This window comes from Cantharellus anzutake (assembly GCF_015039405.1).
Source record: "Cantharellus anzutake strain C23 chromosome Unknown EI90scaffold_61, whole genome shotgun sequence".
NCBI classification, from domain to species: Eukaryota; Fungi; Basidiomycota; class Agaricomycetes; order Cantharellales; family Hydnaceae; genus Cantharellus; species Cantharellus anzutake.
This window is the reverse complement of record NW_024067011.1, coordinates 429,516-454,147: the sequence shown is the minus strand read 5'-3', so window position 1 is coordinate 454,147 and position 24,632 is coordinate 429,516. Positions and strand designations below refer to the sequence as shown.

General features: G+C 50.2%; 8 protein-coding genes across 8 annotated transcripts; 4 read left to right on the top strand and 4 right to left on the bottom strand.

Annotated features, from left to right (window-relative positions):
* Positions 1-3,446: 3,446 nt before the first annotated feature.
* On the top strand, positions 3,447-4,501 carry EI90DRAFT_3129935 (uncharacterized protein; the record flags this gene model as incomplete). The annotated part of the gene is made up of 4 exons (XM_039064255.1): positions 3,447-3,633; positions 3,700-3,852; positions 3,906-4,171; positions 4,229-4,501. The coding sequence occupies 4 exons, from the start codon at positions 3,447-3,449 to the stop codon at positions 4,499-4,501; spliced, it is 879 nt and encodes a 292-aa protein (XP_038911589.1).
* A 90-nt stretch (positions 4,502-4,591) lies between these two features.
* Positions 4,592-6,007, bottom strand: EI90DRAFT_3292150 (uncharacterized protein; the record flags this gene model as incomplete). Its single annotated transcript, XM_039067317.1, has 4 exons — positions 5,558-6,007; positions 4,988-5,509; positions 4,846-4,933; positions 4,592-4,781 (listed from the first exon to the last, which is right to left on the bottom strand). The coding sequence occupies exons 1-4, from the start codon at positions 5,964-5,966 to the stop codon at positions 4,592-4,594; spliced, it is 1,209 nt and encodes a 402-aa protein (XP_038911588.1). The 5' UTR covers positions 5,967-6,007.
* A 60-nt stretch (positions 6,008-6,067) lies between these two features.
* On the top strand, positions 6,068-10,337 carry EI90DRAFT_3157376 (uncharacterized protein; the record flags this gene model as incomplete). Its single annotated transcript, XM_039066111.1, has 8 exons — positions 6,068-6,146; positions 6,228-6,349; positions 6,407-6,770; positions 6,827-6,958; positions 7,007-7,144; positions 7,202-9,007; positions 9,238-9,506; positions 9,559-10,337. 8 exons carry the CDS (start codon positions 6,068-6,070, stop codon positions 10,081-10,083), a joined length of 3,435 nt encoding a protein of 1,144 aa, XP_038911587.1. The 3' UTR covers positions 10,084-10,337.
* A 2,174-nt stretch (positions 10,338-12,511) lies between these two features.
* On the bottom strand, positions 12,512-14,558 carry EI90DRAFT_3129932 (uncharacterized protein; the record flags this gene model as incomplete). The annotated part of the gene is made up of 10 exons (XM_039064254.1): positions 12,512-12,848; positions 12,898-13,044; positions 13,110-13,206; positions 13,259-13,324; positions 13,382-13,747; positions 13,795-13,818; positions 13,864-13,888; positions 13,945-14,043; positions 14,114-14,200; positions 14,253-14,558. 10 exons carry the CDS (start codon positions 14,556-14,558, stop codon positions 12,512-12,514), a joined length of 1,554 nt encoding a protein of 517 aa, XP_038911586.1.
* Positions 14,559-14,623: 65 nt separating this feature from the next.
* Positions 14,624-16,922, top strand: EI90DRAFT_3075474 (uncharacterized protein). The gene is made up of 3 exons (XM_039061576.1): positions 14,624-15,392; positions 15,428-15,907; positions 15,958-16,922. The coding sequence occupies exons 1-3, from the start codon at positions 14,940-14,942 to the stop codon at positions 16,543-16,545; spliced, it is 1,521 nt and encodes a 506-aa protein (XP_038911585.1). The 5' UTR covers positions 14,624-14,939; the 3' UTR covers positions 16,546-16,922.
* Positions 16,833-20,047, bottom strand: EI90DRAFT_3282019 (Not1 N-terminal domain, CCR4-Not complex component-domain-containing protein). The gene is made up of 13 exons (XM_039066870.1): positions 19,976-20,047; positions 19,682-19,914; positions 19,236-19,622; positions 19,070-19,181; positions 18,926-19,014; positions 18,833-18,872; positions 18,289-18,780; positions 18,184-18,236; positions 17,631-18,132; positions 17,537-17,574; positions 17,488-17,504; positions 17,280-17,432; positions 16,833-17,224 (listed from the first exon to the last, which is right to left on the bottom strand). Exons 1-13 carry the CDS (start codon positions 19,995-19,997, stop codon positions 17,020-17,022), a joined length of 2,343 nt encoding a protein of 780 aa, XP_038911584.1. The 5' UTR covers positions 19,998-20,047; the 3' UTR covers positions 16,833-17,019.
* A 54-nt stretch (positions 20,048-20,101) lies between these two features.
* On the top strand, positions 20,102-22,604 carry EI90DRAFT_3244019 (endoplasmic reticulum protein; the record flags this gene model as incomplete). Its single annotated transcript, XM_039066545.1, has 9 exons — positions 20,102-20,312; positions 20,365-20,700; positions 20,757-20,816; positions 20,872-21,285; positions 21,334-21,438; positions 21,511-21,691; positions 21,748-21,819; positions 21,871-21,988; positions 22,040-22,604. 9 exons carry the CDS (start codon positions 20,102-20,104, stop codon positions 22,184-22,186), a joined length of 1,644 nt encoding a protein of 547 aa, XP_038911583.1. The 3' UTR covers positions 22,187-22,604.
* EI90DRAFT_3129928 (uncharacterized protein) lies at positions 22,502-24,579 on the bottom strand (the record flags this gene model as incomplete). Its single annotated transcript, XM_039064253.1, has 4 exons — positions 22,502-22,903; positions 22,956-24,147; positions 24,208-24,303; positions 24,359-24,579. The coding sequence occupies 4 exons, from the start codon at positions 24,577-24,579 to the stop codon at positions 22,502-22,504; spliced, it is 1,911 nt and encodes a 636-aa protein (XP_038911582.1).
* Between the last annotated feature and the right edge of the window lie 53 nt (positions 24,580-24,632).

Here is a 24,632-nt window from a genome sequence, read left to right as displayed (position 1 = left end):
TTCTGCCAGGCGGAGAACCAAGTGTGGAAAACTGTGGCAGAATGGGCAGCGAGATGCTGAAAGCGACTAATACATGACAACGATCCACGTGTTCAGGCTAGATTTGTGTTACGTGTATGCTGATCATCCTGTACCAAAGTGAAAATTGATTGCTGACCCTCACAATTGTAATTTGTCGGAAAATGAATAACGACTTTCTGTGGCTATCATGATACCAATCCTACATTTCATTCAGTTATGTCCCACAAAAACGCGAGTTCACTGTCAGACGAGACTATGTTGAGAGCGTGTGCAGCAAATAGATGTATGTCTTACTTGGGTTTGGTTCGGTTGAAGAAAATGGCTGCTGGGGGATGGCAGCTCGCCGAATGCGCAGAACTCGGGGCCATCAGCATCGTGTTGAATTTGAAATGCTTCCCTTTCGTGGAGACACTCTCCAACAACATTTTGGCCTTCTAACAGACCCATCCGATTGGGTGGCAACACCACATGATAAGGAGGATGACTCTGGTGTTGGGGTGAGCGTGACCGAAGGTCAGCGTGGGCCGACCACGCTCGTCGACCGTGTGCATAGCGGTATGAACATAGGGCCCTGCAAGATGAGTGGAAGAGCCGACGGGGCCTGGGCCCAAATTGGACTGAATTTCGGTGTAATTTGGATATGATGACAGCGAGGATGAAGACGACCCTGAGGGAGGGAAAAACGCACCCCAACTCGCTTGGGTGGGTAATTCTGGGATATTCTCAACCTGAGTCCCCCTCACCGTGTTGGAATGTTGGGCGTAAGCATGCAGGGTACCCGTTAGAGAGTTTGGTGGGGTTTGGGGATTACCCCCACGATTCCAATCGGCAAAATTAGTGGACGTTAGCGCGGCTGGCTGATGCGCCAACATTGAAGGCATGCGGTGTGATGTGGATGCCTGCGCCTCTGGAGTCAACACATCTTCCAGCGAGAAACCTTCTCCGAGAGACGCGGAGTCCGAGGAGCTGTCTTGGCCTGACGAGGAGGGACTTCTTGAATGTCTTAATGTTCTCAGATGACGATTAACGTTACTCGGCGTTGTGAACCGCATCCCACATTGGGGGCATTCATACGCTGCCATAAAACGTCAGGTAAGCGCGGACAGACAATGGCGCATCATGCAACAAACGTTTCTCGCCAGTGTGAGTCAGGTAATGCTGGGTTGTTTTTGATAAGCAAAGACTACTGACGATGAAAACGATGATGCCTACTAACAGTTTCTCTCGATGAGGGTCGATCAAACTTCCTGCCGCATCTCTCGCAAGCATACTTCTTGAGGCGTAGGGGTCTCCGCACAGGTTGAGAACGAGAGGGGAAAGGAGGACGGCTCGGGGGCGGTGCGTCCATCTGGAGTCTTCACGACGTTGATAGCAGATAAAAGTGACAGACTGATCACAGTATTTCACCTCCCACAAGACATGAAAATAGGCAGAGGGAGACCTGATGAATCATGTCAGAAATTGGCAACTCATTGATATACATGCATCGAGAAATCGTGAGCCATTGTGTATGCGGATCGGTCTAGTTCCGAACAGATAATCCAAGTCCCTCATCCCCAAAACGCATATCCTTCTCAACAGTTTGTTCATTCCCACGAGCCCGTACGAAGATCGAGGGCCTCCCTGAGTTAATAGGGGGAAGCCCAGAGAACCATTGCCTTTTCGACGTCGTGCACTCCCCCCCCCCCCTTTATAAACGTATATGCCGCTGCTCAAGCTGCGAACAGACCCGGAGATGGCAAAGCACTGGCGTTGCTTGTGGAACGCCGATGCTTTGACATCGCCGAAGTCCAGCACAGATCCAGCGACTCTCGCGGCGATGGTGACATGAACTATCTACATACGAACATAGGATGAACTTGACGGTAGCTCCCCTCTATGAGCCTGAGACTCGAGCAAAAAAAGGTTCCTAGCCAATAGTATTGACTAGATTGAATATTGATCCACATTGGTCGAATCAGGCATGGGCAGGGTAGTCATTCATGGACAATATGCCACTTAGGCCCTAAGATGACTATCCTGTAAATCCTAGCGAATTGCACTGTTGTGAAGCCCTAGCAAACCGCTACGCGTGGTTCTCATATGTAGTACATCTGCAGCATGCGATCAGCCAGTAGTAGCTTCGAGCTTTGGCACAACCTTGGGTCTTCCCGGTGTTCGCTTGTTGGGCTTTATGAGTTGCCCTGGATATTGGTGGTGCTTCAGGTTAGGTAGCGCGCATACTGTTAGTGGAGATATCATCTAGCGGATCCTTGTCTGAGGATATTGCGCACGCACTGGATTAAAGGGAACATATTGCAAATGTGGCCCGTGTTTCTGCCAGAGTGAGCACGCGCGCACTTTCAGCTGCCATGGGTGATCTCCCCCCAATCCCACCGCCGGTGATGCCACCTTATCTCGCCCCTTACAGTGAATCTCTTTCGAAAGATAAGGGACGTGCCCGTGTTCCGCTTCAACATTTACGGTGTCGCCTAATGGCGACTAAAGAACATTCTTTTCAGCTGAACTACAGGCTTCGCTCAATCATCGACGTGAATTAGTCGGCCAGCCCGGAATGCTTGGACTACTGCCTTCTGAGCGCCGCTCGCGCGGCTTTTCAACATTGATTCGGCGACCCTTGAGCCATCATCTGGTGCCTGTTGCCCCAGCCGTTCATTGAATGCATCAGCTCCGTTTCAGCCCCTTCCTGGTTCTAGGGTGCCATCCACTCACCCATTCACTCGTCCTGGCCGGTTCATCTCCCATGTGGACTTGTCCATTGAACCAGACGTGGGATTTCGAGGATTTCGATCGACTTGATCCTTGGTCGTTTGTTGCTTGGCTAGCGACGCCCCAGTAAACAAGGGATGAAGCAGCTTAGCAAAGGTAGTCAAACGTTCGAATAATATTAGGCCGTGTCTTTCACTCAATTCAATGCAATGGTTGATAGTATGATGTAAGCTGGTGAGCGGTGACCTCCACATGCGACACCTTCATACTATGGACAGAGTACTTAACGAGACAGCAGGTAAGTAGACATGATATCTTGACTGATTCTGGAGAGATTGGCTCGGTCTCCGAGCAAGGTGATTCAACTGAATGAAAACGTGTGCGCTCCAGCCTAGCCCAAAGTTTCCTATTGCAAACACAATGCCACTGTGAGTATACGATTCCATCTATCCACAGGTTCACGCATATCAAGCGCCAGTCCCTTTCGCTCGGGGATGAAACTGTCATCAATTAATTGATGCTTTAGGTCCTTGTTTTGTACTAATGATATCTGTGTTATGTGTCCTCCCATGAAGAGCATCCCTTGGTCTGCATTCATTTCTGCTGTATGTCCACGGGCTATACGAGTATACAGTCATGCATTTGGCACTTCGGGATGGCAAGGCGTTTGTTGTTTGTTGATGCATATTTTTATCGACATAAGGTTCCCTTCCTCCATGACTAGCGGGGCAAACAAGGAAAAAGATACGCCGAAGACGTCTAGAGCCCCAAGTCCCCCTCCCGTTACTGCTCAAGTAGCTCATGTAGGACTACGTCACGCTGTGATTGCTCAACTGCATGCTGCTGGCTTCTCTTCTGCACCTGTGCCCGTTCTTGAAGAACTTGAGCGTACAGCTTTGCAATGTGAGATCGTCTTTGCCTAGGGGTTTCGCAACTGGGACTAATTCCCATACATTGGTGGCTGGGTAGATATCATGGAGATGTACACTCTCGCCCTTGAATATGCTCGGGTCTCAAATCGACTCAACGCCAATGCTTTCGATTTACTTGCAGCATGTTTGGAGGCGGGAGTTGAAATTTCTCACCTTCGTCAAATCGCCCATAAAAAGAAAAAGCAGGCTTGTGAGTTGAGCTTCACCCTAAGAATTGCCTAAGACCTCAGCTCTCGGAAACAGTCAAGTCGAAAGTACCAACGCTGGGCCAAACACCAAGCGCTCCTTCGGCCCCGTCCTTCCTCCCTTCGGACTCATCTGAGGAAGGGGAGGGAGAAGAAGTAACCATAAAGTCAGGGAAATGGGCTACGTCTACCAAAGCTAAAGCGGACAAGAACAATAAGAAGAGCGGCGGCAAGAAGACAGATGCCAAAATATCAAAGCATTTCCGCGAACTTCCGAAGCAGTTCCCTGAGCTTCCTCCGAAGCATACCTTCCTCCAAAGCGCTGTTCGTTGTCCGTTTTGTGGGTTGTCTGACTGTCCCGACTCACATTTGCTTCTGCAGGCACCTCCTCAACCAACACGGACTCTAGCTTCACTCGAGGCCAGGTATGCGGATGCTGCTTCATTGCAAGAATCACTCCGTGTATTGGTGCACGGCACAGAAGATCCTCTGCCGGAACCTACTAGTTTTCCAGATGGCAGATCGGCAAATCCTAATTCAGACAGCAGAACTCCTCCAACTTTGGAAGAGTCCGGGGTCGGAGGTATAGTTAACTTTGAGCAAGCGGAACGGACTTTTCATGGCACTTTGAAGAGGAAGCGATGGAAACTATGATAAGTGCGAAAGGTATGACAATGACAGCCTCTAGTTCCTGTGCCCAGATAAATATTGTATTCGACGGCGGCTACGATGTCTGAAAGGAACTCATATCTTCCGGTCCTCCTGAGTAACTATCCAACCCTCCAATGGACCACCAGAAGCCATTAGTTGAGCCCGAGCTGCCTGATAGGCGCTTGATGACTGCTTTGTGGCGTTGTAGCGCATTCCTTCCCTTGTGATAACCCAATTGTATTCCCCAAGTAGAGAACGAATGGCCGCGCGACTTAGAGTTGGTCTGTAATTAATGCTAATGTGTCAGCGGCCTTCCATGGCTAATGGCCCAAGTTGCGCAGACATACAGTTTACGACGTTTGCTTGCACCTAAGCTCCCTTGGGTCCGTCCGTTAACGAGGATTTCTAGTTGTCCATGCGCGTTCCATGCAATGCCTGGTACCGAGATTTGTGCATTGATAACGATGTTTACACGTTGTTGCCACTCACTCTCGTTGCAGAAACGATCCCCACGAGATGCAGGGAATTCGACGTCAGTAAAACCAATTTCAACTCGATGGTAGGCAAAGGGCTCAAACTTCCAGGCTGAATCGAATGCTGAGGAAGAATCAGACACCCGTAGTACGGTGCTTGGTGCAAACATACGACGCTGTAGGCGGCGATAAGGTGAAAATGCCCTTTCGCATTCGCCAACCGCCGTGTTTCTGTTGCCAACCGGAACGCCGCTGATGATAATGGACGACAGATACATAGGCTGGAACCTTAAAGAGGCAACGGCCCCTTGAATGCCTAGGAGCGCCCACTTGAGAATTTTATCACTGCATGACATGGATATGGAAGGCATGGAGTCGGCTCTTCCAGGTTTCGTCCTCAAAGCACCGAATGCGAAGTAATTGTCCCTCCCTCTGACAGCTGTTCCTTCCTGGACATCTGAACGACTCCCTGAATCCTTCAGAGCGGCCACAGTGGGATCTTGATCCAACGCGAGTGCTAGCATAGATGCGTCTCCACCTATCCATGTCGTAAGCATCCGTCACAGCAACTCTCCCCTTGACTCACATGGAATGGACGAGACGTATAAGTGCATAGACACGGAGTCTTTTAGTGCCACGAGGCCGGAAGGTGCCCGTATTAGCCATTTTGTCAGAGACCCAGAAGGTGATTGGTCGCTCAACCGAGACCACTCCTCAATTAGCCACCGAACTGCTCCCCTACGGGCCAAAACTTCGGCATGACTATCGTGTAGCGCATCTCCCTCTTCAGTCAGTCGAGACTGCGGCAAGCACTTCGTCCCACTCCCGATGGAGATGCAGTGAAACTTTGGGGGGGTTTCTGAATCATCACGGAGAACGATCCCAGCAAAAACCGTACGTGAGCTTTTTTCTAGGAAGCGCAGAGATCCTTTTCCTTCAAATTTATGCCAAACGTTCACACATGTGTTTGCAATAACCGCATTAAAGTCGCTCATGGATATATGTCTCGATCAAGAGACAGGCCGAGGTGGCTGTGCGCAGGGATTGCCATTCATCTATTCCGCGACATCCAAACACAGGCGCCACCGGGAATCTGATGAGTCGACCGCCGTATCCAACATACCCCGGTCCTCGACAACAGCCTCCGTGGGTGCAACAGGGACAAAGGCCTATTCGTGAGTTTCCGTGTACTCTCTTGTTTTTTTTTTCGCTTGATGATGATTGAACTCGAAATGTGGTACTCGACGCGTCCGCAGAACCTGGGGCTGCTTCTCTTCCCCTGCATCCACCGCCTCCGGCAGGATCTTCACCTGCCCCTCCGACCACTATTAAGCCTGAACATGCGGCGTTGTATGCTAATTATGGCTATGGGGCTCGTGTATGTTGGCATCTCCAAAAAATCTCTCATCTACTCACAAGTGTCTGTCAAACATAGTGGCAACCACCGCCGCCACAGCAACCCATGGCACCTCCACTACCGCCTCCCCAGCAGTATCCATCTCCCATGACCGGCCACCTACCGACAGCCTACGCCCAGTCGCCTTACGCAGTTCACGCGTATCAAGCTCAACCCATTATGTATATTCAGCCGCCACAACCTCTTGTACAGAGTTCACATCCCCCGCACGTAATGCATGCTCATCAGCAATACGCAAACCATCCCACAGTGCCGCAGATAGTACCACGTCAACATGTTCACCATCCCTCTCTCCACCAGCCGGTGGCCAACAATCCGAACAATACCAATGTCCAACGTTTTCCTCCCGCCAAGAGGCCTCGTTTTGATAATGCGAGACCTAGTGGTCCCATAGGCGGGCCATCGTCTTCGCTCAGTGCTTCCACTTCTGTCCCTCAGCCTCCCAGCTCTACTCCACCTCTCAGCCCCCTAACCCCTCGCTCCCGCTTCCGCTACCGCCACTCCCTCTGAGTGGACCAACTCACAACCAGTCTGGACGGATGTCCTCCCAGCAGCCTCCCTTCAAAACCGGTTCGCTAACCATTGGATTCGCTTCTTTTTTACTGACTAGTTTCGTAGGACGAGGAGGCTCAGTACAATCTTCCAGGGGGCGTGCCAGTGGGCACCACAGTCGCGGTGGTGGGAACATACCGCGAGGTGGTTTGGTCAATGGCACAAATAACCGCGCGGCCAATGCAAGCAGGGGGGGCGCGACTCGTAAGTTAGATCGAAGTCTCGTTCATACCATGAATGACCTGATGCCCGTGTTTGTAGATGGTGGGAGTCGCGGAGCATTTCGCAATGCTTCCAACTCCTTGAAGCCTTCCAACTCGTCGTCTAGTTTTACGTCCGGTATTTCCTCTTCTTCTTTCAACCCCCAGTTACCGAATGGTCAATCTTTGGCAAATCTTAATCGCCCCAGACACGGCCACGGACTTTCTGGATCTAGACGGGAAGAAAGTTCCAAGAAGACTTTGACGGACTTCAGGGTTATTGGCGTAGATTGTCCGCTCCTTGGATGGGCGTGGGGCACGGTGATCGCGCAAGGGGATATGGATAACTCGGAGGCGAAATCGACTCGTGGTTCGAGAGCCGCCAGCCCGAATTCTGCAGCGCCAGAAGTAGGAACCGAATCCCATGCCCCGTCCATCCACGTAGTGCAATCCATCGCCAAGCCTTCCCAGATCAAAACTTCAACTGAGAGTTCTCGAATACGTATATACTTTAACAGTCCAGTTGAACTAGAAGACAAGCCCTCGCAGGTATATGCCCCTGACAGGAGCCGCGGTGGGAAACGGAAGAAGGAGGCTGATGACGGCGAGCCACAGGAGAGCGGGAAACGGAAGAAGGAGGATCCTGACTGTGGCGAGAACTTCCCTATCCCGACAAAGATTCAACAACAAGATTCCCTTTTCCTCAACCCTGCGTCTCTTCATAATCCACTTGCCCTACCGGGCCAGGAGTCTTTCCCACGTTCAACTTTCCATGAATCTCCTAGCGGCATTGGTGCTAAGCGCAAAGCTACCGATGACGAAAATACCAGTGTGGCGGAGCAAATAAACACCGCTGAGCCCGTGTCTGGGGAGCAGGAGGCTGAAACCGAGTACGCCGGATCACCTCGGCGTGGCGACCAGCACTACTACGAAGGTGCACCCCCATCTATTCATTCCCTAGAGATGGATGAGAACGATGACCCCATACCGGAGTCTCAAGTGGTCACTGAACCAGCATATGATGACGAGCAGAACCCAGTTATCGGGCCAGTCTCCCCCATGACGGAGAGTTCGGAACAAAAGCAGGATGAACTAGAGGCTGCCGCTCTTCTTTCGGAATCTGCTGCTTCAAGGACCGGAACTGATGGGCAAGGGGTCGAGGAAGAGCATGCTCCTGGTGCCCGAACTCCTGAACATGGCAATTTTCCAACCGAGAAAATAGATCCGCACTCCGACGTGGGGCTCACTGCTGAAGACGAGGAAGACGAGACTTTGCAGGAAGAGACTCAGCCCATTGAATCCACTGATGCAAGCTTTGCACTTTCGGTACAATCAGCAGGAATGTTTCCTACGGCAGCGATGGCCCCAACCGACGGGGTTACCACTCCAGCTCCTTCCGTCATTTGCCCCGTCAAACCACCCTCACCGAATCGTATATCTATCTCTTACGCGGGGAGTTCAAGACGTTTAGTCCTGGATGCGGAAATCATCCAGCATGTGAAGATTTATCGTGCCGAGGGAAAGATTGAGGTAAGCTTCGTTTTGGAGCGCTATGAAGACCCTGCCGCGACTCCCGCGAATATCATGAGCGTGTCCGAGCTGTCCCAACCTGCCGCAGAAAGCGCAGAAGACAATGCGGACACCCCCACCGGAGAGGGAGGGCTCAAAGGCTATAAAATGGACGATAATGGATCTTCTGAAAGAAGTTCAGATACTGTTGCTGTCGAGAATACAACCCTTCACGAGGCTTGTGGCCAAGCGCCCGCAGCTTCTAGCACAGATGACACCCCAGAGGCCGAAAGTGGCCATTGTGATGAGAAATTTATTTCGAGTAGTGATGCTACTCAAGTCCCCTCGCGCTGTCGAGGTATTCTGGCGAGTACCCATCTCTTAGCTTTGCAAAGCACCGCCCTGACGGGGTGTTGTTACCCGGGGAACTGACCTATATGATTATCTATCCATTTGAATTTTTTTCAATCATACTTCATCGTACTCAACCGCGCAACCCATACACATGCTCTCCCGTCGTACATATGTTCTGCGACTTGGCTACCTTTCATCCCTTCTGCTTACTAATCCAGGTTGAAGTCTTTTCAGAGACATCGAAGGAATACGTACCAATTGCCTACCCTGCCAAGTCCGCAGATCCCACACTTCCAGATTTTTCTACGTTACTTCAAGTGGCCCCCACTGTCGTTAATCTCACCGCTTATCTTGACCGGCTGAAACCGTTGTCAGAACCCAAATGGGTCAGAACTGGTGATATTGAGGAATGGCTTTCGGCCGTTTTTGATTCACGCACGAAGAAAGGATCAGATGCACGCGAGGTGTGGAGCGGGAAGATTAAGGTCACAGACCCCGACCCCGTGAGTGTGCAGTAATTATTGCCAATATGTTGTAATTGACTACCTGAGTTAGGTCATACATACTATCCTTGGTGATTGGGCTGCAAGTTCGGGGGTTGGTGTTGGAAAGAATCGACGTCGGTTCATCAAGGAGCACTTGACAGTCTCCGCAGAAAATCTTTTCGACATCCTGCTTCGTGTTGTGCGGGGTTCTATGCAGCCTCCTGTCTCGTCCACATCATCCTTGACAAATATGTCTTCACTATCGGGGAGCCCAGCAATCGATCCCGCCTCTTCGGGTTCATCGATGGCCCTCATGCAATCTGGCCACCATACCCCTCTCAGTGCTGCGATACTTGGCTTGTACCAGATTTTGGCGGAGTACGCAAAAAAGGCAGGAGATGACTCAACGAAACTTTTTGATCACCTGGGTGTTCTCATCAGTACACTTCCTCAGCATCAACTTCAGCGAAGTATAGACTGGATGTTCAAGGATTGGGCTGCATTGCACGGCATCAATCTCGGTGCTTCAGCGTCGTCCTCTGGTGGTGGTGGCAGTGGTGGAGGCGGGGGGAGTAATTCGGGCCGGAAAAAATAAGCATGACGTGTATACTTCATGCTCATGCTTGCTCTGCATGGTTGAAAATGTATACGTAGAGCACCTTTTATTATTAATTCAGTTGGTGGCATATTCATGGGTGGAACACGGTGCCCACATTCTGGACGTCATTACCTGGCCCAGCGCTCGGGGAGCGGGAATTGGGCATGCCTACGATCAGAACACCAAATTGCTATAGGTAAAGCTTGGCGTGCGGCCATTTCCTTCGAGCCTCCACGCTTTGATTGAGACGTAGAGCCCTTCAACATACGTATCTGGGGATTCGACCAATGGGTGGCAAGTTGGGTGCCTCTAACGGTACCTTAAACGCAAGAGAGCATCTAGGCAAGTCCCAACACACATCCGATAAGCAGATATTCTACGATTTAGCTGACTACGCCTTCGGGTCGTATGTCAGGATTGTGAGGAAACCTTTCCGCCATCCTGTCCTGTGTTCTGGGTCCTACCCGATAGGCTATCCCGTTGGTACCCTCCGCCAATCTGAAATTGACTCCCCCACGGCCACAAAGTTGACAATTTGGATCATCAGCCGCACCGAGGGCATTCGCGCAGTAGGCAGGTTACCAGCCTCTATTCGCGCAGGCCGTCCATCATACTCCCAATGCTGCGATATTTCGTCGTACCAACGATAGCCCAGTAGGGATTGGCTTGGTCTACAAACCTGTTGAACTTGTGGACCTGGATTTGGGATAACAATGAGCCTAAACCGGCAGATCTGTAATATTGGTGCAACTTGTTCAGTTACTTCAACTTACCCCAATCTGAACAGTTCCAACCCAGATCCGATCTGGATCCTATCAGGAGGCCTACAGCCGGGCGCAGTGATCCAACGAAACCTTCCGATTTTCTCATTGAGACGCCCCGTGGTATCAACTTCGGCGGGGTGTGCCAGAGGGTCACAAAAAGATTGGGTTGTACCGCATCCCAATCCGAGATGCTTGGGGCTCCATACTTATATCGCATTGATGGGAGAGAATTAACGATGATGTGGCAAGAGGAACCTCAGGGACTCTATGGACGGCCAGAAACATGGGCTCAGAATTCATCAACGCCAGTTTTCCTTGAAACAGATGCGTTATAAGACTATGGAGACTAGCGATGTTCCCGCTCAGTCCCGTAGTACGTGAACTGAGGAAAAGTCGTAAGGTCCAAAAATTCGTGTTTTTATAGTCAGGCGCTATCAATGGCGGCAGCGACTGCTCCGAGAAAGGAAACAAGAGTAGATCATGAGTGCCGCTAGACTCAACATCAACAAACGTGAGTTGGCCTCAGCGTACGCTACGATCCCAAGAATTCTAATATGCGTTGCGGCAGAACCGTCGTGCAAAGTCGAGGCGGATTCCGCATGTTCAGTGCCGGCGCTTGACGCGTCGCAGGGCGACAATTAATGAGTCTGTTTGGAAAAAGACCCAAATTCTTGCCATAGGTTCCACCATCGTGGCGTGCTACTCCCGGAACAAACCAGCCACTCCCAGCTACCTCATGTACGCCACAGTGGGATAGCCGCACTGCCACGTCACAACGAGGCTGCGGGGTAATAAGATAGATCCATCACCACTCCCGGAGTATTGTATGCGGAAAAAAATGTACTGTACAGCAGGAGTGGTGTTGATAGAGTACGAATTGCGATACGGGGAGAGACGTATGTCTTGTGTCGTTTACTGATCACAAATCGCAGGGCCCGCCACTAGGCAGGATCCCAGCCCCTACTAAAGTAGGACCCGCTCCCGCCACTTGGGTATGTCTTGCACTACAAACCCCCAAGACTTAACTTCATGGGCTAACTGTGTCTCCTTGTTATTCTTCGGCCAGCCAGTGACCTTATAGCACACGATGAATGTCAGACGTGTGGCATTGGAAGTGCTACCGAACTATGGGGCGCGTATTTAATGGGGTTTTCCAGCTGCTGGTTACTTAATCATTTGATTCATCGCCGACCCGCTTCTGGACTTGGTTGTATATGAGGGCTTTGTCTGTCTGTGCCTCGACCATGACTGTGTCAATGCTCCCGCACAAAACGGGTGTTTCTAGATCATGGTGCAACATCTTCCTGTCATGATACTTGGAGGCTGAGACGCAAGCCCATGTCCCAGGTGACGCTGAATGAACGAAGTGGTCTTTCCGGCTCCTTAAAGTTTATCTCCGACTCGTTTGAGAGGCCTGGTCGGGTTGGGCCCCGTGAGTTCTTCCAAAATACAATATCACCATAAGTTTCGCGGCATAACCGAATGATACAATAGTGTCTTTCGCGACTTCCCTTCATAAATACGCACTGGCATTAGTAACTATATACGTGTCTAGAGAATCCATCAGACTTAAGGAATCAAAATTATTATTATCAAGGGTATAAGGGGTAACAGTTCAGCAGGGAAAGGGCATACTCTTTCCGATGAGGGGAAGCCCAGGCCTACTTGTCCTTTCTGCTTTCTTCATTCATCGAAGAGTCCTGTAAATTCAAGTCACGAAGGGCCGGGGCTGTGGAATCACTCGCAACAACAAAAACCCGTGGCTTCACCAGAGAGGTGTTGACATTATTGGTGATGACTGTGTGAACGTTTGCTTGAACAAAGTCCAACGAACCATCCTCTTCGTCGCGGAAGTCTTCATGGTTTTCAGAAACTACCACTTGGGGCGAACCTGGCAGCGAAGACGCGGGGGTAGAAGGCGACGGCATAGAGAGATTTGGTTGTATCTGAGAGCTTTGGGCAATCTCCTTGCGGAGTGCTTCCAACTCGCGTTCGAACCTACTCGGAGCTTGATATTCGGGCTGATGGGGTTGTGAAGACCACTTACTTGCGGCCAAAAACCTCGATATAGAAACCCCCGCCATTCCACACACTCACGGCGAATATGAACATGAGGAAAACACCGCTCCAAGTGGCACTGTCATAAAGAATAAAGATTGCTGGCAATTCGGTGATGATAGAGTAGACAAATTGCCTGAGAGTTTGTGGAGTGAATCAAAGAACGTACAAGACGATGGCTGGTCTCACCCAAGCATGAACGCTCCTTCCCGGAACTCTGGTCGAACGCCACGCAACATCCTACCAATTGGGCCATGCTTGTCATTTAGCAGCCAAGTCAACGAGGTAGTTCGTTGTCCTTTGGGTACTGTGGGTGAGTTGATCAAATTATCAAGAGCTGGGTTATCTACCAGATGCAATCTTCTCCTTTCGATCAACCAGTAGGAACTTCCAGTAAAGACCTTGCCAAAGTATGTCTTTGTGCACGGATCGATTAGTGTGACTTGCGCACGAACGGAATATCAGGGACGCACAGAATACACTACTAAAAACGAGAGCCCGCACAGGCTGCATGCGATTCAGCTTATGGACTGCGGGAAACCGCGAGTCCGGTATCCGACCACGCTCGAAGTGCCGTATGGTGGAAAACACGAGAGGAGGGTAGATATGGATGAACATGGACACCATCTTATCGTAATCGTGGAACACGAGAGAATTACGCCATGTTATAACGGCAGTGGCCAGTGAACCTGAAAAGGGCAAGTGAGTGATTTGGTGGTGAGACCTGAGGAGGTCCGAAAACAACCATGGGTGAGACAATAGGAGGCCATGAAGAGTTCCACGCTGCTGGGAAAGACCCAAAGGTACAGCAGGCAGAGAAGATTCGCAAAGTAGCAGAGCTACGCCAAAAAAGTTAGATATTTCTGCGAAAGGGAAGTGAGCTCACATCTGCCAAGAAGTATCCCCAGCCCTGGAATTGTATTTAGTATATATATGATTATGAAGGTACGCCGACCTGCCTTTTTACGGTACTGGTAAAACTGGAAGGCAGTATCAGTGTTGACGGAATAAGGCTGAGAATGTGCGTCTGCCTCACTCTGAATGGGATACAGATTACTGCTTGAATAGTGTACACCACGTGTAGCCATTCTGGTGCAAGACCAAAGAGAAGGGAAGTGCCCATAACATTCATCACCTTGAGAGCATGACAAGCGAAATATGAAGGCTCGCAGGCTCAGTAAAATGATAAAGTAGCATATACGCACTCCGAAGAAAAATGACAATTTGTCTCTGGTTCTGACCACTTTTGTCGAGTGCCATGCTTCCGACAAATCCGCAAGCCGCTTCGATACCTAAGACACATTCAACGCCAAATAGAGCGTGAATAATCCACACGGGGCGCACTTTGGTCTTAAACTTTTGGAGTTCCTTATCCAACTCCTCAGTATTTGGCCGTATCTTCTGCTTAGCTAAAGCTTTGGCTCTTAGCTGAAAACGATCCTTCTGCTTCTTCAGATTCCTCTCAAACAGATCTATTCGAGCGTCAAAGAAGGTTTCGACTGTATCTAGCAGGGTAAGTCCTGGCCAATCATCGGTGTCCTTGTCGAATGCCTTGTTGAAATATGATGTCAAATTCACAAGGGAGCTTGAAGAGGGCGTCCTAGGGAAAGAGCTCCCATTTTCATCATCTCCATTGGTTAAGGGAGGCATGAGGAATGAGGAGACACCCGTTGTCGCAGATTGGCAATGCAGTGCATTTGCATCCGTTACATAGCTCTTGAAATATGGACACTCTTGACCTTGAGACGCAAAAAGCCCTGAGGAATGGCATGTACACATTTCCAGTTTCTGCGAGTAAGATGACACCATTTGACGGGGAAAGTTGACAGCGGGTATACATGACACTTTGAGTCTTTTCGCAATGCCACAGAAAGAGTTGTCTATAAAGTTGGGAATAACGGATGTACGGCCCATTATTCAAGCGGTCGGCAGGGCAATCGCACCAGCCCCTGTTCGAGGAGATGAGCCTCTGCACTGTGATATGCCCGAGGTACTCTCAACAGGGGATGGCTTTATAGATAGATTCCTAGGATGCGGGGGTTTGCGTACAGGAGAGATATGGGAGATTGTTGGAGAGAGGTATGTTGGGCGAGCCCTTCGACATGTCTCACGTCTTTCCGACCTTCTGCCAGTTCCTCGGGGAAGACTCAGTTTGCTTTGCAGCTGTGCCTAATGGCTTTGTTGAACCCGAGCTCTCACAAAATAGAGAGGTCCGCATGTTATATATCTTCAAGTTTGGAGATGCGGACAGAACGCTTGATGGAAATTTTCCATCATCATCCGGTCTTTGCATCTCTTATTGAACCCAACCCCTCACCTCCCACCTTTCCTACTTTCTGGATCCAGTCAGACGATGATGTTCTCTCAAGAGTGTGGCATAGACAAGTTGAATCGGACGATGAACTCATTCGGGTGTTGTCGCGGGACTTGCCTGCGCTGGCGACTGGGCAATCGTTGCCCAGTGGTTCGCCATTGAAACTAGTGGTCATCGACTCATTACCCCCCTCATACAACTAGAGGAAAACACAGTAGCTGGACGGAGACGGCGGGCAAAAGTCCTCATTGAGATCGCGCAACTTCTGCGGCGATTGGCTATCGAGCACAGTCTATGTGTTTTGGTCATCAACAACGTTACAGACGTATTTTCTGGGGATGACAGCCCATGGGATGCCTTCAAATACCCAAGATTCCCTCATTTTTCGGGAACAGCACCCGGTAGCCAAGCTATTCATGGTGTCTGGGAAAACTTATTCTGCCCACCCTATCCTAATTGGTTTGCCCGGACACCGTTGCATCTAGTACGAGATGGGACTTGCGAACGGCAAAAGGAGGCATTATTAGGGTTTTCATGGGCAAGTCAGCTTAACGGGCGTATTATGCTTTCTAGAACAACAAAGCATGCACATGTGGTCTGGAAGGATCTACAGAACATATCAGTCGAGAACGTCGATGATCTAGAACCTGCGATAAAGCCTCGAAGCCTCGCACCGCCTGGAACAGTAAGGATAGCATTCCTACGCAAGAGTTTTCCACTAATGAGTGCCTCCAGGGACGTTCATCACCACTTGGTCCTTCTGGACTGGAAAAATCGCAGGCCGAATTTTCATCTTTCGGGCAGTTTTCTCGCACCCACCAACTCCGAAAACTCACACTCATGTTCAGGGACTCCAGAACTGGGTTACAGTCGATGGATTTTGCAGTTCTAGAGTCCGGCCTGCACTCAATACCAGGACAACAACCCCCTTCGAAGCCTCAGAGCCTTCATGCGGAGCCGCGGGCGTCCGTATCATCTGGGTCATCGGAAGCCCGGACAGTCACCAGCATTCAGCTTGAACCCAATGTTATACCAACGTCAACAGAAACGGACGAACGCGTCCCTCATGGCGCCACATTGGAGTTGGGTGATTCTGAGTGGGAGAAATACTACCCAGAACTCTTCGGGGGAGGTGAAGTGGATTTGTTCTTTGACAGAAATGAGGCTCTAGTGGACCAAGATCTCTGTAAGGAAGCGGGTAGGCAGATGCCACCTTTCAAACAAACGGGATTGGCGAGATTGCCTTCGGCCGAGCTAGTCAATGCGAGGACGTTGTTGCAGAGCAACAGTACAATATCCACTCCGATTCGAAAGGAAGAATGAACCATTTACTGTAAACAATGCCACGGACGAGTGTGTTTCATGCATGCCTTTCCGTCTCATTGGGATAGGCATTGTAGGCCATGCATCGGTGGGATCTCAGAAGGGGATACAGTGCATTAACAGAATCGAGATGATAGGCATATTGGATTCAGTCGGAAGGGCTGATTTCCGCCCAGCGGATGAACTAAATGGTAGAATCAGTCACGTCAACCGCAAAATTCAGCTGGTTCTGTTTGCGCCTGGGCACGTTAGGCACATAGATCGATAGTTCCGTCCGGAACCATGCAAGAATACCCTGAATTCCGGCTGGGAATTTGGGATTCAGAAAGTACGAATTTGTGCTCTGAAAACTTAATATACAGAACGTGAATATACTAGGAAATAGGCAACGGCTGCCTTAGAAGTTATAGGATCGAAAGCCTGCATGCTGAGGAAACGAAAAAACAAATATATGCGGTGGAGAGGGAAACGTCTTCAATCCTCAGATAAATAACGATACTCAAACCGGAAGTCGCTCTTCTTCCTCTGGCACCAACTGCTCTCCCAATCGAAGTAAACGTAAACGCCTTGCTCAAATTCTTCCGTGATATTTGAGGGCTCGGAATGGCGCTGGAACCATGTTAAATACTTGACATGGAAACGCCAAGATTGACGTTTCAACTCTTGCGCGGCAAGGTGTCTAAGCGTGATGGTCAGCTCCAGAAGCGACCACAACAAAGTTCAGGTCCTCTCACTGTTGGTATGTCCCTGCGTGATAGTAGAAGATGTAAAAGAGTGTTTCAGGCTCTAATCGGGAATATAAGGCTGGGTTGTCCATTGAACTCAATGGTTGCTGAGGATAATAAGGAGCAGTGGTGTAGGGATTCCTCGGAACATAGTATTTTGGTCTGCGTTGCTGCTGTGAGCGACACGGCTTCAGTTCCAATTATTATAAATGCCTACTTCTCTGTGTCGCGCGGCTGCGGCATGCTGCCGAACCGGACTCAAGAACCTTCTGAACTTGATGTAAGTTTGCCATTCGTGTCGGTGCTGTATATAACGTGAGAAGGACGCAGGTGCGGGTCTAAGAACTCGGGTTATCAAACCTTTCTGTTTCGCACTTTCGAAGCTAGCGACAAGGTCCGCCAGCGAACTCGGTAGTGCTGCCGGCCTCTGCTGTGGTGGCTGCACTCTCGCGATAGGCTGAGGCCCACCCGGTTGCGATGGTAGTAGCTGCTGGATTTGCTCTTGAGATGGCTGGGATTGCTGCTGTGGATGTTGCTGCTGCGTCCCGGCGACATCTTGAAGCTGCTGAGGAATAGGAAGCACCCCCGGAGGATACTGTGGTTGCAACTGGGGCTGCTGCTGAGGCTGCTCCTGGCGAACCGGAGGAACGGGCGATGACTTTCGTGAAGCCGACGGCTCAACTGGGTGCGTGGCTAAATTCTGTTGCTGCCGTGAATCTTGCTGAACTTGTTGGGGTAACGGAGAGGGCTCCGAGGGTAAACCTGGTGGCTGACTTGCTGGTTCACTAGCTGGGGCAGTTCGCATGGTCGACAGAGCGGATGGCTGGGGCGCTGTAGATTTACTGGACTGCGAAGCGGCATCCTATCTCGTTGCAAATAAGAGTGGGAGTATGATAAATCCCATATCACGCACATTTGGTAAAGGCGAAGCAGCCGAAGTAGACGTTCTCGGCGATGTGGCAGAGGCTAAACCCGGGTGAGTGCCATGAAGCCATTCATGTCAACCGTCCGCACTTACCGATGTCTGGTGCACGTGTGCTCAGTGCTGGGCTTTGTTGTCTGCTATCAAAATATCCAGACGAACCTGGTGGTGGCGTTAAGCGACTCATTAAGCTTGGTGGCGCTGCCGAAGAAGCTATGGGGGAGGACGTTATCGACGGAGAGGCTAGCGCATTATTTTCTTGAGCCGACACTGATGCTGCTGAGGAAAGTGCTGGCGTCGAGAGCGCAGGGAATGACGATGCCGGTGGGGCAGTTGCATTCATGGTGCCATTCAAATGTCCATTCGGTGGCTTTAATACACTTGGAGATGACGCCGCAGCCGGCCCATTTGGGTGTGAGTTCGCGACGGCGGCAGCATAACGTATCGGGGGAAGTGCTGGTTTCGACCCAGCGGTGCCGGGTGCACCTGACGGAGGCAAATTAGCTTTGAGGGCTTCTGACATCGGGGTTGCAGCAAAGTTCGCAGTGGGAGGTATTGACGGAGGCTTTGACGATTCCGTTGTCGCTTCTAACCAATGTAATCCTGAGTGTTGCACCCCAACTAAGGTTATGGCGCTCACTTCGCATAGGGACAGCCGCCTTCCTCAGCACAGGACTATGCTGTTAACGCGATAAGTGTGGCAGGAAATTTCAAAAGAAAGATGGCAACAAACATCATCTTTTCGTGTTGTATGCGGAGCGTCCTCTCGCGATGACTTAGGCTTTGAGGAATCTTTTTGTGGTGAACGCGACGGCACTGAGCCTAAATAAATTCATCCATAAACCTCCTCATGGCCATCCGTCACCCCAATGCATACCTTCCGACTCGTCGTCATCTGACTGTTCTTCCCCGCCAACTCGGAAATTCGCCTCCTCGGCTTCCAAATTGAGCTCATCGTATATGCCACTGTCTTCCTCAAAATCTTCCTCCTGAAGAATGGATTGCTAAGATATTATGTGCACAAGCAAAAAAAAAACACTGACCGTATTGCTCTCGACGAAATACGATATGTCTTCTTTCAATTCGAGGACTTTCTCTGTCGTTAATGCACCATTTTCCAGCAAACGCAAGACTATTTCCAAGCGCGATATGTGCCATTTCCTTCGTTCGTTCAGAGTCTCCAGTTCTTCCAATCGCGATAGAGACGGTCCGCCCTTTCCGCGCTTCTTGACACCGCCTTGCAACGACTCAACCTCCGCTTCCGCTGTTTCAATCTGACGCGAGAGCTCTTCTACTTGAGCAGCGAGCCACGCGCTTGTTTCGGCCTTTTCTTTCTCCTTGGGATCCTGCTTAAGTGCCGCTATTAAACCACCTTTCGAGAAAGCCTTAGTTTTCATTTCCTTCTCGCATGCCTTGAATTTCTCCATTTGCTAGTTGAGGAGTCGAGAATTAGTAAGCCACACAAAACAGAGACAGCCAAAGACCATACCGTTTCGATGAGTTTTCGATTCTCAATAAGCTGCGTTTTATCCTTGATGTCATTATTGGTGACCCAAGACTTTATCTGGTCTCGTAGTCGCTGAAGCTTCTTGATTTGAGTCTTGAGGTCCGATTCAAGTTTCTCTTTTTGTGTTTGGTTTGTCGATGCTTGCATCTTGTCATATATTGCATCGAATATTTCTACACCCTCGGCAACCTTCTTTAGAGTCCGGTCCACCTCAGCTGCAAACAGAAGATGTCAAGGAGCATTTCTAACCAAGCAAGGCGTGAATATATGACAGACATTGTAGCTTTCTGGCCGCCATTGGTTACGACCGGCTTCGTCAGGGAGGTCACCAGGGATCGGGAAATGCCGGTTTTGTGTGCTAATACAGACGCCTGGAGCTGTTTGGCGCTTGTGCATAGAATCATGCTGCTACTTTATTCACTTGCTTTCATCTCACTGTCTGAATGTTTTTGCAGTGCACTGAATGGTGTTAGTTCATCGAAAGTCGCGTTATATCAACCAATTCCAGAGTCCAAACCGCCACGTTGGAAGTGCTTGAACTCAACCCAAGAGATTCTGCATTCTGCGGTCAATGACAATTATTGTGACTGTGAAGATGGGACAGATGAGCCAGGTATTGAAGTATTTTAACTCGCTCTCTCTCTAAATGCTAATCCGTCCCCAAGGGACTGATGCTTGTCCCAACGGATGGTTTCACTGCGCGAACCGAGGACACATTGGTGCAGATATTCGCAGTTCACGTGTCAACGATGGCTTATGTGAGCCAGAGTGTTGCGATGGCTCTGATGAACCTCTTGGCGTGTGTCCTGATATCTGTGACCAAGTCGGCGAGGAGTACCGACGCGCCGCCGACGTTGAGCGGAAACTACGAAAGACCGGATCCAAGATTCGTTCGACTTACATAGCACATGCCCAAAAGGAAAAACGACGTCTGGAGCAGTCTGTCGAAAAGCTCAGGGCCGATGTTGAACGGAATGAAGCAGAGGAGGCTCGTTTATTGGGTCTGCCTTAAGTTGATTCGAATTGCTTTGTCCGTTTCACCCATGCAGTCTTGCAGGTATTTTGAAGCATTCCGAATCGCTTGGTGCCGCTATGATAGAGACGAGGAAAACGTCATGTCAGTGAGGCTGCCTTGCCGCCGGTGACATTGATGCGCTAATCTCTTGAAACAGCAACCTACGGACTCCTCAAAGATTACGTCTCTGCCTTGAGCGCCCTTTCGGCGAGAGAGGACAAACTCAGAGAACGGCTGAATACGCTGGAAACCATACTTGTCAATCTAAAAAACGGGTACAATCCCAACTATCAGGATATGGCCGTTCTTGAGGCGGTTCGTGGGTGGGATGCACTGAAGCCTTCGCAAGAGGCCGGCGAGGTTACTGAAAGCAGTGAAACTACTGAAGCCCCCGAAGTCAGTGAGGCGAACAGGGGTTCGGAAGAGGGAGTTCCGTCTCTTGAAGACCAAGGAACAGAAGATCTTTGGAATGACGACCGCATTCGCATTTTGAGGGACACCGATGCCTTGGAGGCTTTGCTCGATCATGAAAGGCATATTGGATCTACCAGGGAAGAGATTCCTCAAGTTCGTGAGTAGGTAGTGTATTTTGTTTGCGCCTCTTGCTAACGTGTCCCAGTGTTCTCTATCGAAAATTATATCCCTGACTCCCTCATGCCGTTGTACGAGTCAGCAAAACGAACTCTTCTTAATACTCTTCACTCCCTTAGTATCATCAACGCGGGTGCCCTTCAAACAGCCGGAGGCAAGTGCCTCTCACGGATATAACACTACCGCAGCACTGATTGATTTCCAGCAATTGATGTCGATAAGCATAGAGCTACCCATCAGTCCGCATTGAACGTTCTTAGACAATCACAAGACCAACTGAAGCAGAATGAAGATGACCTTGACAAACTTTTTGACCCCGCGCATTTCGGAAAACAGGGAGAATGGAAGAAGTTGGATGGAGAGTGCATCGAAAAGGATATTGGGGAGTAGGTGCTTTCTCGGTGCCACCCGATCTGGGTTCGCTGATTTACTGTGGCACAAGTTATACATACTCCCTGTGCTTCTTTGATTCAGCTCATCAAAAGTCTCGTAACGGAGGAAGCAATAATTTAGGGTGAGCTCGTGGACACTCACTCTACACGATGTTTTTAAGCTTGTTCCATAGCTCGTTCTCGTCGTGGAATGAGTCGCCTTCCGCTGCTTTTGGCACCCAGATTTACTATTCACAACAGAACTACAAGGGCGGCGCTAGGTGCTGGAACGGACCTGAGCGAAGCGTTCATGTGAGTATGAGTTTGTGTACGGTGTTGACTGTCAACCGAACGAACCATCAGGTAGAGTTGTCATGCGGCACCGAAAATGCACTTCTCAGCGTGTCCGAGCCTGAGAAGTGCGAGTATCATTATGTTGCTACAACGCCAGCGCTTTGCTGGCCTGATTCCGAGCTTCAGCAATCTAATTTGCCCAGGGAAGACTTGTAGGTACTCTTGTAGTTGTCAACACAGCCAAACCCCTACCATCACCATCGCTGCGTTAGTGAGAGCTTGTGAACCAGACAATAACAATAATGATGAACAGTACTAAATGGCAGACACGCTAACACTAATTTGAACAAGGGGAAACCGCGACGACCCGGAAGTGGACAATGACAAGGTCCTCAAACGAAACAACTTCAGTTAGTACAACAGATGTAGTCGGTAGGGGAATTCAAGGACGACACAAGCAACGTGAATACATAAATATACCAAGTTGAGAAAGACCGAAAGAAACGAAGTCCCGCATCTTGGCCCTCAAGTTCAAGATGCGTACAGCACGAGTTTTGAGTTTCTTGCTACCCATTCCTTGAGTTCATTGTCTCCGTGAATAGAGGTCAGACCCTTTTCACCACGGGTTGCAGAACGCTCATTACGGTATTTCAGCTCGGTAACATCTGCACCCAGCCTATCTCTGACCTTGGAGAGGAGTTGCTGATATGTAACGCGTGGAGAAACGCGTATAGCGATTAGATCATCCGTCGAAGAGTGGAAAATCTTAACTTTGAGGAAGGCAGGGAATGTCTGTCCACCTGGGCCGTCGAGTGCGATCGACGAAGCGGTAGGTGATCGTCCGTGAGAAGGAATAGCGGAGCGGGGATGGGAGATGTGAGACGGTGCATAAGACGAAGAAGAATTCCGATGTTGCGTGACCACATTGGAGTTCTGGAATGAGCCCACGTTAATGATTGCAAGCTATCTGGCAAAAGATACTTACAGGGTACATTTCGGTAGCCTCCCCATTACCCCTATCATCAGAATAATGAGAGCCTCTGTCTGGACTTGGATTTTCTGCATAACCCTCGTCTTCCAACTTCAGGTTCTCCACTCCCCGGTATATGTCTCCTGATGACTGCACAGTTTTCGCCGAATTTCCTGAGTGTTTGGGAGAGGGAAAGATGATATCGCCTGGTTTCTGAGCGAGGAACCGTCTCAACAGTTCGCTGCGTAAGATGTGTTCTGCTCCATTGTGTGGCAGAGCTAGCTGAACTAGCTCGCGGACGTAAATGTCCAAGTCATGTTGTCGACCAGCCGTGACAGCATCATCCACATGGCCAACTGGTCCAGGCATATACGGAAGAATTCGATCATCCTCAGTCAGTTGGGGGCCATATGGATCCCGCTTCTTCCGCCCAGCTTCCACAGGGTAGGTATCCAACAACTCCAGTTGGAATGCATAGAAATCATCGTAGTTTCGATAAAGAACCATCGACAAAGGCAGAGGGTAAAGAGAAGACTCCATTACTGGATCAGGCTGGAATTCAACATTGAGTCGGAACCAGTACTCTCCTGATTCCCGATGGAATGAGGGAATGCTGGCGGAGGTAAGTATTCCGGGTGGAAGAATTTCTTCCTCTTGCGCCTGGGCCTCTGCATGTGGTTGTGAGTGTGCACTTACAGGGGGAGATAAGGAGGCTTTGCTATGGGTCGATTGAGCTTGGGCGAATGAACCATTGGGGGCATAGGGACTGTAGGGTACTGGCTGCGTAGTTTCGATGACGCCCAGAGGTATACTACTGGCTTTGTACTCCATGGTCGCTTTTTTCCATTCGTCAACCCTAGGCAGTAGCCCTCGGTCCATTACACTTGCTACCTCTTCCTCCGACATTTGTTGGCCTGTGGCAGGGTCCCGTAACTCAACAAACGCGGCTGGTATGAGCCCCGGACCACCCAATCTGCCAATAGGTTTCGCCACGAACCACTCGCGGTTTGATTGTGCAACAACAGAGATAGGTTCACCAGCTTTTGCATCAAGTTCATCTTGTCGCTCAGCGACAAAGTCAAACTGGACAATAGCATAGAAGGTCTGGTGTTTTCTCTTGATGGGCGGTGCTCCAATGGGCGGGACAGAATGAAGGGGCTGGGGGAAGGGGGCTGAAGTGGACAATGTCGTCTGGCTTGGAGGATTGCTTGCGAGGAGCGTGTAAGTTCGAGACCAAGAATTCCCTGAGTAATGGCGGGATGCCTACCTTGCTCCATGGTGCTTGGAAAGTTCCTCGAATGCGGCTGCGGGGACGAGACCCCTCGATCCGGTGACAGGGTTGTGGGCTTCATACCACTCGCCACTGGGAACGCGTGAGCGGTGGCAGAACTGATGTGCTGCCGTATGCTATCACCTACTTGACCAGCTGTATCTCACTTACGACATAAAAAAAATCCCCGGCACTGAAGGAGAGTTCTTGTGGATTTGTTGTTCTGCGAGAATCGATCGCGCGAATAACTTTCTTCGGAGTGAATGTTTTTGCCGATGGCGGACGTGATAAAAGAGGATTTGCCGACACTGGGGGCGAGATCGCCGATGCTTTGGCATCGCGGGAGCGCCGTAACGCCTTGAAAGACATGATGCTGGGGAAGTGGAACTTATCTATCCCAGTCGACGGAACCGGAAACAAAG

Coding starts and splice junctions, on each gene's coding strand:
- EI90DRAFT_3075474 (XM_039061576.1), top strand. CDS start 14,940: ATGCGGGGGTTTGCGTACAGGAGAGATATGGGAGATTGTTGGAGAGAG. Junction 15,393..15,427: donor GTTCGCCATTGAAACTAGTG/GTCATCGACTCA, acceptor ATACAACTAGAG/GAAAACACAGTAGCTGGACG. Junction 15,908..15,957: donor GCCTCGCACCGCCTGGAACA/GTAAGGATAGCA, acceptor GAGTGCCTCCAG/GGACGTTCATCACCACTTGG.
- EI90DRAFT_3282019 (XM_039066870.1), bottom strand. CDS start 19,997: ATGGCGGCCAGAAAGCTACAAT. Junction 18,237..18,288: donor CACACGTGCACCAGACATCG/GTAAGTGCGGAC, acceptor ACCCGGGTTTAG/CCTCTGCCACATCGCCGAGA. Junction 17,225..17,279: donor CACGCAGGGACATACCAACA/GTGAGAGGACCT, acceptor CATCACGCTTAG/ACACCTTGCCGCGCAAGAGT.